Source organism: Seriola aureovittata, chromosome 23 (assembly GCF_021018895.1).
Source record: "Seriola aureovittata isolate HTS-2021-v1 ecotype China chromosome 23, ASM2101889v1, whole genome shotgun sequence".
NCBI classification, from domain to species: Eukaryota; Metazoa; Chordata; class Actinopteri; order Carangiformes; family Carangidae; genus Seriola; species Seriola aureovittata.
The window spans coordinates 19,794,408-19,809,396 of record NC_079386.1 but is presented as its reverse complement, the minus strand read 5'-3'; the positions used below and the strand labels follow the sequence as shown (position 1 = coordinate 19,809,396).

Here is a 14,989-nt window from a genome sequence, read left to right as displayed (position 1 = left end):
ATGATGCTACTGACAGGTTGTGTCCTGTCATGATGTGGCCGAGTCCTGCAAATAAAGTCCGCTCACTGAAGACATGCTCTACTTTAATTAATTGATATCCGACGACATCACAAGCCCCTTCACAATAAAACCATGAGGAGGACTTTTTAAAAAAATTCCATATACGACAACTTGGCTTTGAGATCTTCACAATTTATGAAAGAGAACAGGTAAAAAAAAATAGATAAAGGTAATGATAAATAAATAATATAATAATAATAAATCAACACAGATAAGAGATTGAAACGATATTAAACATAATAGAACATAAACACTTGAAGGACTCTTCTGTAAATCAGAATGTGTTATTCTAGAAAGTGTCGATGCTTTTGTGTGAGACACGAACTCATCGAGGTTCCACTCGTATATATGAATAAATAAATGCTCAGTAGAGTCAGCGTCGTCACAGGTCAGATCTTTTGCTTTGGGTAAAGTTTGAATATCACGTTTAGACCAAAGTTGTAAAATTGAGTTTCTGTAAGATACAATATTGTAGTCGAAATCAAACATATTCTGAATAGTTTTGTTTGAGATATTGACGTCAATAAACTCCTCCCACTAAAAGCTTTGGAAGACGAGGGACATTAAGACGTTTGATCAGATAGAAACTAGAGACACAGTGAAGAACATGAAGTTTGGGATTTACAGAGTTTCCTGTCCTTGAACACATCACTCACCCCTTGAGATCATGGCTTTTAATCTATTTCCATGTTGCACCCCAACATGTCCCAGTGACAGGTGGACAGCAGGACAGGTGCCACAGTCACATCTGTCCCCTGTAAACAAAGGCAGGTAGGAACCAAAGGACACACAGTGAAGCCTGGGAACAGTTGTTCAGCCGCTGCCTCTCTGTTCACGACTGGAGGACGAAGGAGGCGGAGCCACAATCAGCAGGTCACTGGATGACCACATACACACACACACACACACACTCATCTACTCTGTCTGTGTGTGTGTGAGGGTGTGTGTGTTTACTTAGCTGTTAATAAAGTTAAGCAGATCAAACAGACAGCTCACGCTGACCTCTGACCCCTCTGAGGAACCAAACAGAGTCGGCCGAGGGACAGATCCAGCCGTGCTCCGTCCTCACTTCTCTCGTCACCTGGACGGAATAGGACGATCCACCTGGGCCCACTGGTCTGTCTTCATCGTGTCCTCCTCCAATCAGAGACAGGCGTTGACCAGCTGTGTCTTAGGGTCAGGTAGAAGATGTCACATGACACCTGAGAGTAACCACAGAACAAGTCAGGTGATCACTGTCATTCTGATGATCAGTCATAATCACGTGACATTATCCTCTGTCTCCTCCCTCCTGTAGGTCTCCATGGACTCCATCAGGACTCGTCTGACACAGGTAAGACACTTGGTGGAAGCCCCTCCCCCTCTGATCAGTTGCCATGGTTACTCCCTATCTCTCTCTCTCTCTCTTTCTCCCCCCAGTCTTCCTCAGTGTCTCTCCACCGCTCAGTGAGCGTGTCCGAGGATGAGGAGATGGGAGGAGCTCCGAGAGTGGAGATGAGGTTTATGACATCAGAGGCTGAGGAGGAGATGGAGGCGGGGCCTAGCAGTGACATCACAGCGTTGGTGCTGAGGCGTCACCGTGGTTACCGGAGAGCTGGCGCGCTGTTGTGTGTGTGTGGAGTCGTCATCTTCACCATTGGTACATTCACACAAACACACACTCACACACACACATACACACACTTACTCACACACACTCACACACATTAATACACACACACACACACACACACACACACACACTCACACATTAATACACACACACACACACTCACACACACACACACACACACACACACACACACTCACACACACTCACACACATTCATACACACACACACACAGACACACACACGCACAGACACACACATTAATACACACACACACACACACACACGGACAACACACACACAGACACACACACAGACAGACACACACACACACACACAGACAACACACACACACACACAGACACACACACACACAGACACACACACAGACAGACACACACACACACACACAGACAACACACACACACACACAGACACACGCACACAGACAACACACACACACACACACAGACACACATTAATACACACACACAGACACACACACACAGACACACACACACACACACACACACACAGACAACACACACACGCACACAGACAAACACATTAATATACACACACACACACAGACACACACACACACAGACACACACATTAATATACACACACACACACACAGACACATACAACACACACACACACACACACAGAGACACACTCACACACACACACACAGACACACACACATTAATATACACACACACACACACAGACACATACACACTCACACACACACACACAGACACACTCACACACAGACACACAGACACAAACACAAAAACACGCACTGCTTTTGTTGATTGGTTTGATCATGTGATTAAAATGGGCGTGGCCTGTCTCTCTCCCAGCTTTCCTATTGGCCTACGCTGTGTTCAGTGGGCGGTACCACTGCTCCCAGGTGGGGGGGCAGGGGGAGGAGGACGAGCACCAAGGGAGCGGGGATAAGCCGTCTACAAAGGGAGGGGCGGGGCTTTACCTGGGAGACCTGAGGGTGATGATGAGGAGGCTGCTGCAGGACGAAGATATCCACAGCACAGTCAGGTAGGTGGCCTACCAGAACCTGGTCCTGATCCTGACCCAGTCTTGATCCAGACCTGGTCCTGGTCCTGACCCGGTCTGTGTGTGGTCTCAGCCGTGTCAGCAGGGCAAGTCATCCTCCCGGGTCTGTGGAGGGAACATCTCTGGCCTCAGAGATCCTCCGCCGCTTCACTCAGCTGCACATGGACCACACCTGGACCGAGTCCCTGTTCGCCACGCTGCAGTTCCCTGACAGGTAGGAACACACTGACCCCGCCCACCTCTGCCCACAAACAATCCTCTGACCCCTGCAGGTCTGTGAGGAATTCTCTGTGACCTCTGACCTCTGACCCCTGCAGGTCTGTGAGGAGTTCTCTGTGACCTCTGACCCCTGCAGGTCTGTGAGGAATTCTCTGTGACCTCTGACCCCTGCAGGTCTGTGAGGAATTCTCTGTGACCTCTGACCTCTGACCCCTGCAGGTCTGTGAGGAGTTCTCTGTGGCTGCTGGACTCTGCAGGACTGATCTCAGAGAAGATTCCTCTGAACCCGTCTGACTTCTGTCCGTACAGCGCCACAGGAAGTACCACGGTGAGACGGAGAAACAGCTGTTCATCTCCATGGTAACCTTGACCCCAGTCACCTGTACCTGTCTCTGTCTCTGCAGGGGGGCGTGGTCTACGCCAACTACGGCCGTCCAGAGGATTTTAATTGGCTGAGGAGTGTGGGCGTGTCTCTGATTGGCTCTGTGGTGGTGATGCGTGTGGGGGGCGGGGTCAGTTTCGCAGAGAAGGTCTGGTTGGCTGAGAGGAATGGGGCAGGCGGAGCTTTGATCTACCCTGACCCTGCTGACCTGCCGCAAGACCCCCGCCGCCTCGGACTGAACACACACACCGCCGTGTCCGAACATGTAACACACACACACACACACAGACACACACACACACACACACATAAACACACACAGACACACACACACAGACACGTAACACACACACACAGACACGTAACACACACACACACACAAACACACACACACACACACAAACACACACACACACATGTAACACACAAACACAAAACACACACACATAAACACACACACACACACACACATAAACACACACAGACACACACACACACACAAACACACACACACACACATAAACACACACACACACACACACACACAGACACGTAACACACACACACAGACACGTAACACACACACACACACACAAACACACACACACACACACAAACACACACACACACATGTAACACACACACACACACAAACACACACACATAAACACACACACACACACACACAGACACGTAACACACACACACAGACACGTAACACACACACACACACACAAACACACACACACACATGTAACACACAAACACAAAACACACACACATAAACACACGTCTCACTCCTCTCTACCAATCAGCGTCTCCCTCTGACTCGTCCAATCACAGGTCCACCTGGGGTCAGGTGATCCGTTCACCCCTGGCTTTCCCTCTTTTAATCACACTCAGTTCCCGCCCATCCAGTCGTCCGGCCTGCCGCTCATCCCAGCTCTGCCGATCAGCGCCACCGTGGCCGCCAAGCTGCTCAGGTGAGCCCCGCCCCCTCAGTTACCTGCTCAGGTATCACTGTGACCTAACTGCAGTCCTCTGCGTCTCAGCCAGCTGTCAGGTGTGTCCTGTCCTCCCTCGTGGCGCGGGCGGCTGCCGTACGTCCGCTGCGTGGTCGGTCCTGAGTTCAGCTCCGGGCGCCGAGTCAAGATGTCCGTCCACAACGTGATGACGCCCGTCCTGCTCAACAACATCTTCTCGTCTCTGGAGGGCCGGGTGGAGCCAGGTGAGCCCCCACACACGTCCGTCACCTGTACAGGTGTGTATCCGTGACACTGGTCCCTGTTGTCTCTCCTCAGACCAGTACATTATACTGGGAGCTCAGAGGGACTCACTGGGACCAGGAGCTGTCAAGTCCGGGGTGGGGACGGCGATCCTCATGGAGTTGGCCCGCACTTTCTCGACCATGGTGAAGAACGGTAAGACTCACCTGGATAGGTGTGGCCCCTCACACTGGGCTGTGGCCCCAAGGGTCAATGTGTCTGCGTTGTTAGGAGATCAGAGCAATGCTGCGTTTATGTTGTGGCTGTTGCCGTGGCGTTGACAGGTGGTTGTTCAGATGTCAGTGGTTACTAACAGCGATTATTCAGTTGTTACTAGGACATTCTGAGGGTGTTGCTACTAGTGGTTACTGGCGTCTTCTCAAAGGTCACTGGGTGGTTGCTATGGTTTTTCTCATGACTGTTGCCATGGCGTTGACAGGTGTCAGTGGTTACTGAACAGTCGGTGGAGTTAGCAGGTGGTAACTCAGTGGTTTCTAGGACATTCTTAGGGTGTTGCTAAGGTTTCTCTAGAGCGTTGCTAGGTTTATGTTGTGGCAGTTGCCAGTGTTGACAGGTGGTTACCCAGTGGTTTCCATGGAGATGTGAGGTAGTAATATTTTAATAACATACCTGCTGTGATGTGTAAACTGTCTAATGAATGTGACGAGTGATTTATTTACCAATGAACTAATAAGATAAATTCACTTTCAGATTTGAGTTGTTTCTTATTAAAAAGTTCTGGAGGTCGTTCCGACAGGTGCCACAGAGGAAGAGTCTCACCTGTGATAGAGGCAGCCATCGGTAAACTAGTAAACTAGAGCCTGACTCTGTCTCTTCACGCAGCTTTAGCACTTTGTTTTATGATTTATGTTAAAAATGATCAGAGACATGTGACAGGAAATGAGCTGAAGCTAACAGTTAGCCTGTCCTGGGACCGAGCTAACTGTCTCCAGTTATTATCATGGAGGATTCAGAGTCAATCAAACCAACAGGAAGTGTTGAGTTTTAGTAGTGATGTCATGTGAACACCTGTGTGAACACCTGTCAGACCACAGTCAGCTGAGAGCTGCAGGTGTTAGCGAGGACCTTAACTGTTCAACTACCTGCACAGCAGAAGACGTTGTCATATATGTAACATCAGAATACTCACACACAGTGTTGACACTGACCGGATGTCATTGAATGCACCACTACTCACCTGTACCTGCAGCTCTCAGCTCAGTGTCTCTGTCTCAGGCTTCAGTCCCAGGCGGAGTCTCCTATTCGTCAGCTGGGACGCCGGAGAGTTTGGCAACGTGGGAGCTACTGAGTGGCTGGAGGTTCGTCCAATCAGAGAGCCTCACACACCTCCTGCTGACATCACTGACCTCTGACCTGCAGCCTCCACTGTAGATCAATTACCTCTGACCTCTGTTCACCAGGGTTACCTGTCCATGCTCCACCTGAAGGCTGTGGCCTACTTCAGTCTGGACCAAGCTATCATGGGTAACTGTCTGTCTGTCTGTCTGTCTCTCTGTCTGTCTGACTGTCTCTCTGTCTGTCTTTCTGTCTGTCTGTCTGTTTCTGACTGTCTGTCTGACTGTCTCTCTGTCTATGTCTGTCTCTCTGTCTGTCTGTCTCTGACTGTCTGTCTGTCTCTCTGTCTGTCTCTGTCTGTCTGTCTGCCTCTCTGTCTGTCTTTCTGTCTCTGTCTGTCTGTCTGACTATCTCTCTCTCTCTGTCTCTGTCTGACTGTCTCTCTCTCTCTGTCTGTCTGTCTGCCTCTCTGTCTGTCTGACCATCTCTCTCTCTCTGTCTGTCTGTCTCCCTGTCTGTCTCTCTGTCTGTCTGACTGTCTCTGTCTCTCTGACTGTCTGTCTCTCTGTCTGTTACCTAGGTGATGATGTCCTGTCAGCCTACACCAGTCCTCTGCTGGTCGACCTTCTGGATGCTGCAATCAGACAGGTGACCTGTGAGGGCCTGTGTACACATATATATATATATATATATATATATATAGATTTATATACTTAAATATATACATATATATGTATACATACACACATACACACATATACATTATATATATACATAGTCATGGCCAAAAATATATTTTATATATATATATATAAATATTTTTCAGATTATAAACATTTGAATACCAAAGCATTTTTAATTGCAACAAATTTCTGGGAGAAATGGTGCTTTATCTGAAAGAAGTGCAGGGGTGCCAATATTTTTGGCCATGACTGTATGTATATATATATATATATATATATATGTACATATATATATATATATATATATGTACATTTATATATATGTGTATTTATGAACAAATGTCAGAGACTTTTTTCATGACGGTGAATCGTTGATGAACCATGTTTAAATCCAAAGCTCCTCTGTCTATAGGTTTGTATATACGTTTGTATACAGTGATCAGCTGAGAGGCTGACATGTCCACAGTGAGTCTCCTTATCTGTCCATCATGTTTCTGTTGGAACTGTAGCTCAGTGTCTGAACAGCTGTTGCTCAGGTGAGTCAGCGTTAGGAGAAGTGATGAAGACAGGTGACGATGATGATTCTGATGAGTGAAGACCTGGAACCTGATGAGCTGTTTCCTGTTTCAGGTGGAGCATCCTAAACACGCAGGTCAGACCATCTACAGCCAGGCTGAGAGGGAGGGGGGCAGCTGGAGGATGTGAGGACACACACACACACACACACACACACACACACACACACACACACACACACACACACTGGCTCTCTGTTGTCTCCTCAGTATGAAGCCTCTCTACCTGAACAGTGGAGCGTACAGTTTCACCGCGTTCGCTGGAGTCCCAGCCATGGAGCTCAGGTTCACCGAGGTAACTGTGACATCATCACACACTGTACTGATGACATCATCACACACTGTACCTGTTATCATAACATTTCCTTGTCATCTCAGTCATGTGACACGTTTCTCACCATGTAATTTTATGATGTCATGCGAATGTCATGTTCTGTGTGTTTGTTCAGGAGCGAGCTTACCCGTTCATCAACACGCCATTGGACAGCGCCTCCCGTCTCCAGGAGGTGCTGGGGGGTCGTCTGGGCGTCACTGGGCGGAGTCTGGGGGAGCTGGTGGGTGAGATGGTGTTGCGATTGGCCCACGACCACATCCTGCCGCTACGCATCACTTCCTACGCCCAGACGGTTCTGCAGCTCAGCGCCCAGCTCAACAAACACTCTGCTGAGCTGCAGGTAACACACCTGTACCAGTACAACCAGTACAACCAGTTCAACCAGTTCAACCAGTTCAACCAGTTCAACCAGTACAACCAGTACATGTCCATCAGCTGACGTCTCTGTCCTGTCCTCAGTCCAGAGGTCTGTCCCCTCAGTGGGTCTTCAGCGCCAGAGGAGATTACAGCCGAGCAGCAGAGACTCTGCAGAGAGCCATCGACTACAGCGACCTGCACGACCCCACCACCGCCCGCTTCTACAACACCCGCATCATGAAGGTACACCACACCTGTACACCACACCTGTACATCATCTGTACTACACACCTGTACAACCCCCCCTTTAACCCTAACCCTTTACACCACACCTGTACTACACACCTGTACACCACTGAGGGTTCAGGTGTGAGGGTCCTGGTCTGACCTGGTCCTTGTCTGTCCTCCAGGTGGAGTACTACTTCCTGTCTCAGTATGTGTCAATGGTGGAGACGCCGTTCCGTCATGTGATCCATGGTCGTGGTAACCACACTCTGAGCGCGCTCAATGAGCACCTGGCCCTGCTGACCTCTGACCCTGCCCGCTTCGACGAGACGCGCTTCAGACGACAGCTTGCCCTGTTCACCTGGACGCTACAGGGGGCGGCGAACGCCCTGAGCGGAGACGTGTGGAGCATCCACAACACACACTGATACATAGTGATACACACAGACACACACACAGGAGAAATGTAACTTTTCCACCAATCCAGTGAGGAGTTTTCCTGTTGCTAGGCAGATTATCTGATATCCTGAGCTGTAACTTTAACCCTCAGTGGTTTCATGTGAAGTTGAATCTGATATCACTGTAATACTGATAATATTTATTATAATGTGATACATTAATATTCAGTATTATTTACTTAATCATTAATACAGAGGATTGATTACAAGGTGATTAATTATGATTCTTGTCCTTATCAGTTTTTTCTGTTTTCTGTCTTTAAACTTTGTTTGTAAAAACTGATTAAAACACGTTCTGCCTCCGATGATGATGATGATGTTGTGCCTCAGTCAGACAGGAAGTGAGCCTCTTAAAACCTTGTTAAAGCTGGTTAACGAGCTGCAGACAGACAGCTGTTAGTGTGGAGGGTGTGTCCGTCTGTAGATGGTGTAATTTATCTGTGTTTCATGAGCCACACTGACCAATCAGAGCCACACTGACCAATCAGAGCCACACTGACCAATCACAGCCACACTGACCAATCACAGCCACACTGACCAATCAGAGCCACACTGACCAATCAGAGCCACACTGACCAATCAGTGCCACACTGACCAATCAGAGCCACACTGACCAATCAGAGCCACACTGACCAATCACAGCCACACTGACCAATCAGTGCCACACTGACCAATCAGAGCCACACTGACCAATCAGAGCCACACTGACCAATCACAGCCACACTGACCAATCACAGCCACACTGACCAATCACAGCCACACTGACCAATCAGTGCCACACTGACCAATCACAGCCACACTGACCAATCAGAGCCACACTGACCAATCACAGCCACACTGACCAATCACAGCCACACTGACCAATCACAGTCACCCTGTCTCACCTCCTGTCTCACCTCCTGTCTCTCCTCTCCTCTCCTTCCGGTTCCGGTGAATGTGAGCGTGAGTGGCGGTGGTGGACGTGCTAGTGGCGGGAGTTTGAATTGGTTTAGTGTCTGTTTCTAGCTGCATGATCAGGTGAGCTGCTTTAATAGCATTTTCTGTGGAGTTGTTGGTGTGATTCTCGGAGCTGTTGGCGGGTATTTCAGGAGGAGTGGCGTCCTCCGAGACGCGGATAGTCCCTCCGGGTGGTTCTGTTACTGTTGAGGAGGTTCTGCTGGCTGCAGGTGAGCAGGTAGCACATGACAATCTGGTTTATGCATCTGGAATGAACAAAGCTGTGGTTGTTCCTTAAGAGTGAGCCACTGGTTTAGCAGCTGATAGAGAGCGGCGTGTTCATTAGGGATCTGTTTGTGCAGGTTTCCCGCTGTCGGTTCCCTCCACGCGGATCACCGTCTCAGGTGTTCGGGTCCATGTCCGGGTGCCGGGCGGTGGCTGGTGCGTCTGCAACTGGCGCGGCGGCGGCTGCGGCCGGTTCCGGGTCCGTGTCCTGCTGCCCGGCGGGCGCCTCCGCGGGTGCCGGGGCGGTGGCTTGGTCCGGATCTGTGGCCGGCGGGATTGTGGCAATCTGTAACAGTGGTTCATTTTGTACCAACAATGTTGAAGAGGCTGTACAGCAGGAGGAATATGTGATTTCAAGAAACCTGCATAGCTCCATGTCGGTAGAAGTCAATGGACAAACACAGTTGGTTAGAAATAATGAAGGAGCAGTTTCTTCAAGCCCTCCTTGCAAAAGGGTGGCTATAAATGAAGGACAGGGGTTGTGCAGCAGCCAGGCTTCATGTGATGGAGAGGAGATGGAAGATGATTATGAGTACAGGAGTACAGATCTTTATTCACTGAAGAGAATTCATCTCTTTTTAGATGAAACTTACAAAAGATCAGTAAACATGAGTGATTATTTCAGTGACACCGAAAAATTCACTAGATCTGTCAATGTACTGAAAAGACAAGTTGGTTTTGACCTCCTAGATGGAAAGAAACGCTTCCGTCGCAAGAAGCACATTAACACTCTGAGAAAAGGTAAAACTGCAAAAAACACAAAGAAGTAAAACATGATCATGCATCACAAGGTGTTTTTCTCTCTCCACTGCTCTCTGCTGGTTTCTGCTTGTCTGTTTCTCTTCTCTGATCTCTCCATGAAGAGACTTAAGATAGGATCTTTAAACATAAATGGTGGGAGGGAAAGGCGGAAAAGGGCACTAATCTCTGAGGTCTCAAACCAAAAAGGGATAGATGTGTTGTTTTTACAAGAAACACACACAGATACATCTGATGAGACAGATTGGGTTCTTTAACCACAACAGCTTCCTGTTTATGTTTGTTACCATGACAACAACACGTGTCCGTAACATTACATGTATCTGGAATACAGATTTTAGTCACCACATATTAAACTGTATGACATCATCTACATGACCACTTCAAAGTACCACAAGTACTCACAGTTCTGCTGGTAGTAGTAGTAGTAGTAGTAGTAGTAGTAGCAGGAGCAGTAGTAGTAGCAGGAGCAGGAAGCAGCAGCAGTAGTAGTAGCAGTAGCAGAAGCAGGAGCAGGAGCAGTAGTAGTAGCAGGAGCAGGAGCAGTAGCAGGAGCAGTAGTAGTAGCAGGAGCAGTAGTAGTAGCAGTAGCAGAAGCAGGAGCAGTAGCAGAAGCAGGAGCAGGAGCAGTAGCAGGAGCAGTAGTAGTAGCAGGAGCAGTAGCAGGAGCAGGAGCAGTAGCAGGAGCAGTAGTAGTAGCAGGAGCAGTAGCAGTAGCAGGAGCAGTAGTAGAAGCAGGAGCAGTAGCAGGAGCAGTAGTAGTAGTAGTAGAAGCAGGAGCAGTAGCAGGAGCAGTAGTAGTAGCAGGAGCAGTAGTAGAAGTAGCAGGAGCAGTAGTAGTAGCAGTAGCAGGAGCAGTAGTAGAAGCAGGAGCAGTAGCAGGAGCAGTAGTAGAAGTAGAAGCAGGAGCAGGAGCAGTAGCAGGAGCAGTAGTAGTAGTAGCAGGAGCGGTAGTAGAAGTAGTAGCAGGAGCAGTAGCAGGAGCAGTAGTAGTAGCAGGAGTAGTAGTAGTAGCAGGAGCAGTAGTAGTAGCAGGAGCAGTAGTAGTAGCAGTAGCAGTAGCAGGAGCAGTAGCAGTAGTAGTAGTAGAAGCAGCAGCAGGAGCAGTAGTAGTAGCAGGAGCAGTAGCAGGAGCAGCAGGAGCAGTAGTAGAAGCAGTAGTAGTAGTAGAAGCAGGAGCAGTAGTAGAAGCAGGAGCAGTAGCAGGAGCAGGAGCAGTAGTAGAAGCAGCAGCAGGAGCAGTAGTAGTAGCAGGAGCAGTAGCAGGAGCAGGAGCAGTAGTAGAAGCAGGAGCAGTAGCAGGAGCAGTAGCAGGAGCAGTAGCAGGAGCAGTAGTAGAAGTAGAAGCAGGAGCAGGAGCAGGAGCAGTAGTAGAAGCAGCAGCAGGAGCAGTAGTAGAAGCAGGAGCAGGAGCAGTAGTAGAAGCAGCAGCAGTAGTAGTAGCAGGAGCAGTAGCAGGAGCAGGAGCAGGAGCAGTAGCAGGAGCAGTAGTAGAAGCAGCAGCAGTAGTAGTAGCAGGAGCAGTAGCAGGAGCAGGAGCAGTAGCAGGAGCAGGAGCAGTAGTAGAAGCAGCAGCAGGAGCAGTAGTAGTAGTAGCAGGAGCAGTAGCAGGAGCAGGAGCAGTAGTAGAAGCAGGAGCAGTAGCAGGAGCAGTAGCAGGAGCAGTAGCAGGAGCAGTAGTAGAAGTAGAAGCAGGAGCAGGAGCAGGAGCAGTAGTAGAAGCAGCAGCAGGAGCAGTAGTAGAAGCAGGAGCAGGAGCAGTAGTAGAAGCAGCAGCAGTAGTAGTAGCAGGAGCAGTAGCAGGAGCAGGAGCAGGAGCAGTAGCAGGAGCAGTAGTAGAAGCAGCAGCAGTAGTAGAAGCAGGAGCAGTTGTAGTAGCAGGAGCAGTAGCAGTAGTAATACCAGTAGTAGCAGTAGTTTAGTAGTATTAATAGTAGTAGCAGTATATGAAGTAGTAGTAGCTGCATCAGTAGTAGTAGCTGTAGCAGTAGTATAGTAGTAGTAGTAGTAGTAGTAGTAGTAGTACTCAAAGTCTGGTGGGTCCAGTCGCTCTGACTCTCGTCTGTTGTTGTGGTGCATTGAGACGTCTGAGCTTGTATTTAACCTGTTCTGACCTCATCAAAGGACCAATCATATCAGCAGTAGTAGTAGCAGGAGCAGTAGCAGGAGCAGTAGCAGGAGCAGTAGCAGGAGCAGTAGTAGAAGTAGAAGCAGGAGCAGGAGCAGGAGCAGTAGTAGAAGCAGCAGCAGGAGCAGTAGTAGAAGCAGGAGCAGGAGCAGTAGTAGAAGCAGCAGCAGTAGTAGTAGCAGGAGCAGTAGCAGGAGCAGGAGCAGGAGCAGTAGCAGGAGCAGTAGTAGTAGAAGCAGCAGCAGTAGTAGTAGCAGGAGCAGTAGCAGGAGCAGGAGCAGTAGCAGGAGCAGGAGCAGTAGTAGAAGCAGGAGCAGGAGCAGGAGCAGTAGTAGAAGCAGGAGCAGTAGTAGAAGCAGGAGCAGGAGCAGGAGCAGTAGCAGGAGCAGGAGCAGGAGCAGGAGCAGGAGCAGTAGCAGGAGCAGGAGCAGTAGTAGAAGCAGGAGCAGGAGCAGGAGCAGTAGCAGGAGCAGGAGCAGGAGCAGGAGCAGTAGCAGAGCAGGAGCAGTAGTAGAAGCAGGAGTAGAAGCAGGAGCAGTAGCAGTAGCAGTAGCAGCAGGAGCAGGAGCAGTAGTAGAAGCAGGAACAGTTGTAGTAGCAGGAGCAGTAGCAGTAGTAATACCAGTAGTAGCAGTAGTTTAGTAGTATTAATAGTAGTAGCAGTATATGAAGTAGTAGTAGCTGCATCAGTAGTAGTAGCTGTAGCAGTAGTATAGTAGTAGTAGTAGTAGTAGTAGTAGTAGTACTCAAAGTCTGGTGGGTCCAGTCGCTCTGACTCTCGTCTGTTGTTGTGGTGCATTGAGACGTCTGAGCTTGTATTTAACCTGTTCTGACCTCATCAAAGGACCAATCATATCAGCAGTAGTAGTAGCAGGAGCAGTAGCAGGAGCAGTAGTAGTAGCAGGAGTAGTAGTAGTAGCAGGAGCAGTAGTAGTAGCAGGAGCAGTAGTAGTAGCAGTAGCAGTAGCAGGAGCAGTAGCAGGAGCAGTAGTAGTAGTAGAAGCAGCAGCAGGAGCAGTAGTAGTAGCAGGAGCAGTAGCAGGAGCAGGAGCAGTAGTAGAAGCAGTAGTAGTAGTAGAAGCAGGAGCAGTAGTAGAAGCAGGAGCAGTAGCAGGAGCAGGAGCAGTAGTAGAAGCAGCAGCAGGAGCAGTAGTAGTAGCAGGAGCAGTAGCAGGAGCAGGAGCAGTAGTAGAAGCAGGAGCAGTAGCAGGAGCAGTAGCAGGAGCAGTAGCAGGAGCAGTAGTAGAAGTAGAAGCAGGAGCAGGAGCAGGAGCAGTAGTAGAAGCAGCAGCAGGAGCAGTAGTAGAAGCAGGAGCAGGAGCAGTAGTAGAAGCAGCAGCAGTAGTAGTAGCAGGAGCAGTAGCAGGAGCAGGAGCAGGAGCAGTAGCAGGAGCAGTAGTAGAAGCAGCAGCAGTAGTAGTAGCAGGAGCAGTAGCAGGAGCAGGAGCAGTAGCAGGAGCAGGAGCAGTAGTAGAAGCAGGAGCAGGAGCAGGAGCAGTAGTAGAAGCAGGAGCAGTAGTAGAAGCAGGAGCAGGAGCAGGAGCAGGAGCAGGAGCAGGAGCAGGAGCAGGAGCAGTAGCAGGAGCAGGAGCAGTAGTAGAAGCAGGAGCAGGAGCAGGAGCAGTAGCAGGAGCAGGAGCAGGAGCAGGAGCAGTAGTAGAAGCAGGAGCAGTAGTAGAAGCAGGAGTAGAAGCAGGAGCAGTAGCAGTAGCAGTAGCAGCAGGAGCAGGAGCAGTAGTAGAAGCAGGAGCAGTTGTAGTAGCAGGAGCAGTAGCAGTAGTAATACCAGTAGTAGCAGTAGTTTAGTAGTATTAATAGTAGTAGCAGTATATGAAGTAGTAGTAGCTGCATCAGTAGTAGTAGCTGTAGCAGTAGTATAGTAGTAGTAGTAGTAGTAGTAGTAGTAGTACTCAAAGTCTGGTGGGTCCAGTCGCTCTGACTCTCGTCTGTTGTTGTGGTGCATTGAGACGTCTGAGCTTGTATTTAACCTGTTCTGACCTCATCAAAGGACCAATCATATTGCAGGACAGGGAAGGGTCAGTATGACATCACAGGCTGTGGTTAGTGAGGTCAGACAGCAGGGTGGTGACGGTCTGTTTTAATGGGGGTCTCCACCCTCCTGTCTGGGCTGAGTTTATGGACAGATTAATGAGAGCAGACTGGTGACGCTGGACCTGAACCAGCCCAGACCCGAACCATTGTCATTTCATGGGTTCATGTGTTGATGTGGTCATGTGGTCATGTGGTCAAACAGGGAGAAGAATCAGATCAACATGATGAGGCTTTTACTTTGAAAGGACCAAACTCAGAGCATTCAAACAAAGTTTTATTGAGAAC

The 14,989-nt window shown here is 49.2% G+C and overlaps 1 protein-coding gene across 3 annotated transcripts; it reads left to right on the top strand.

Moving 5' to 3' along the window:
• The first annotated feature begins 34 nt into the window (after positions 1 to 34).
• tfr2 (transferrin receptor 2) lies at positions 35 to 8,855 on the top strand. 3 transcript variants are annotated; one of them, XM_056368892.1, is made up of 18 exons: positions 35 to 209; positions 1,358 to 1,393; positions 1,480 to 1,699; positions 2,540 to 2,732; positions 2,824 to 2,964; positions 3,189 to 3,297; positions 3,374 to 3,616; positions 4,195 to 4,334; positions 4,404 to 4,579; positions 4,653 to 4,772; positions 5,853 to 5,935; positions 6,038 to 6,101; positions 6,493 to 6,560; positions 7,226 to 7,296; positions 7,381 to 7,465; positions 7,620 to 7,844; positions 7,964 to 8,104; positions 8,272 to 8,855. In XM_056368892.1, the coding sequence occupies exons 2-18, from the start codon at positions 1,364 to 1,366 to the stop codon at positions 8,512 to 8,514; spliced, it is 2,352 nt and encodes a 783-aa protein (XP_056224867.1). In that variant the 5' UTR covers positions 35 to 209; positions 1,358 to 1,363; the 3' UTR covers positions 8,515 to 8,855. The 3 variants fall into 3 exon arrangements, with proteins under 3 accessions (XP_056224867.1, XP_056224864.1, XP_056224866.1); XM_056368889.1 differs by lacking the exon at positions 35 to 209 and adding an exon at positions 1,109 to 1,241; XM_056368891.1 differs by lacking the exon at positions 35 to 209 and adding an exon at positions 1,113 to 1,236.
• The last annotated feature ends 6,134 nt before the right edge of the window (positions 8,856 to 14,989 follow it).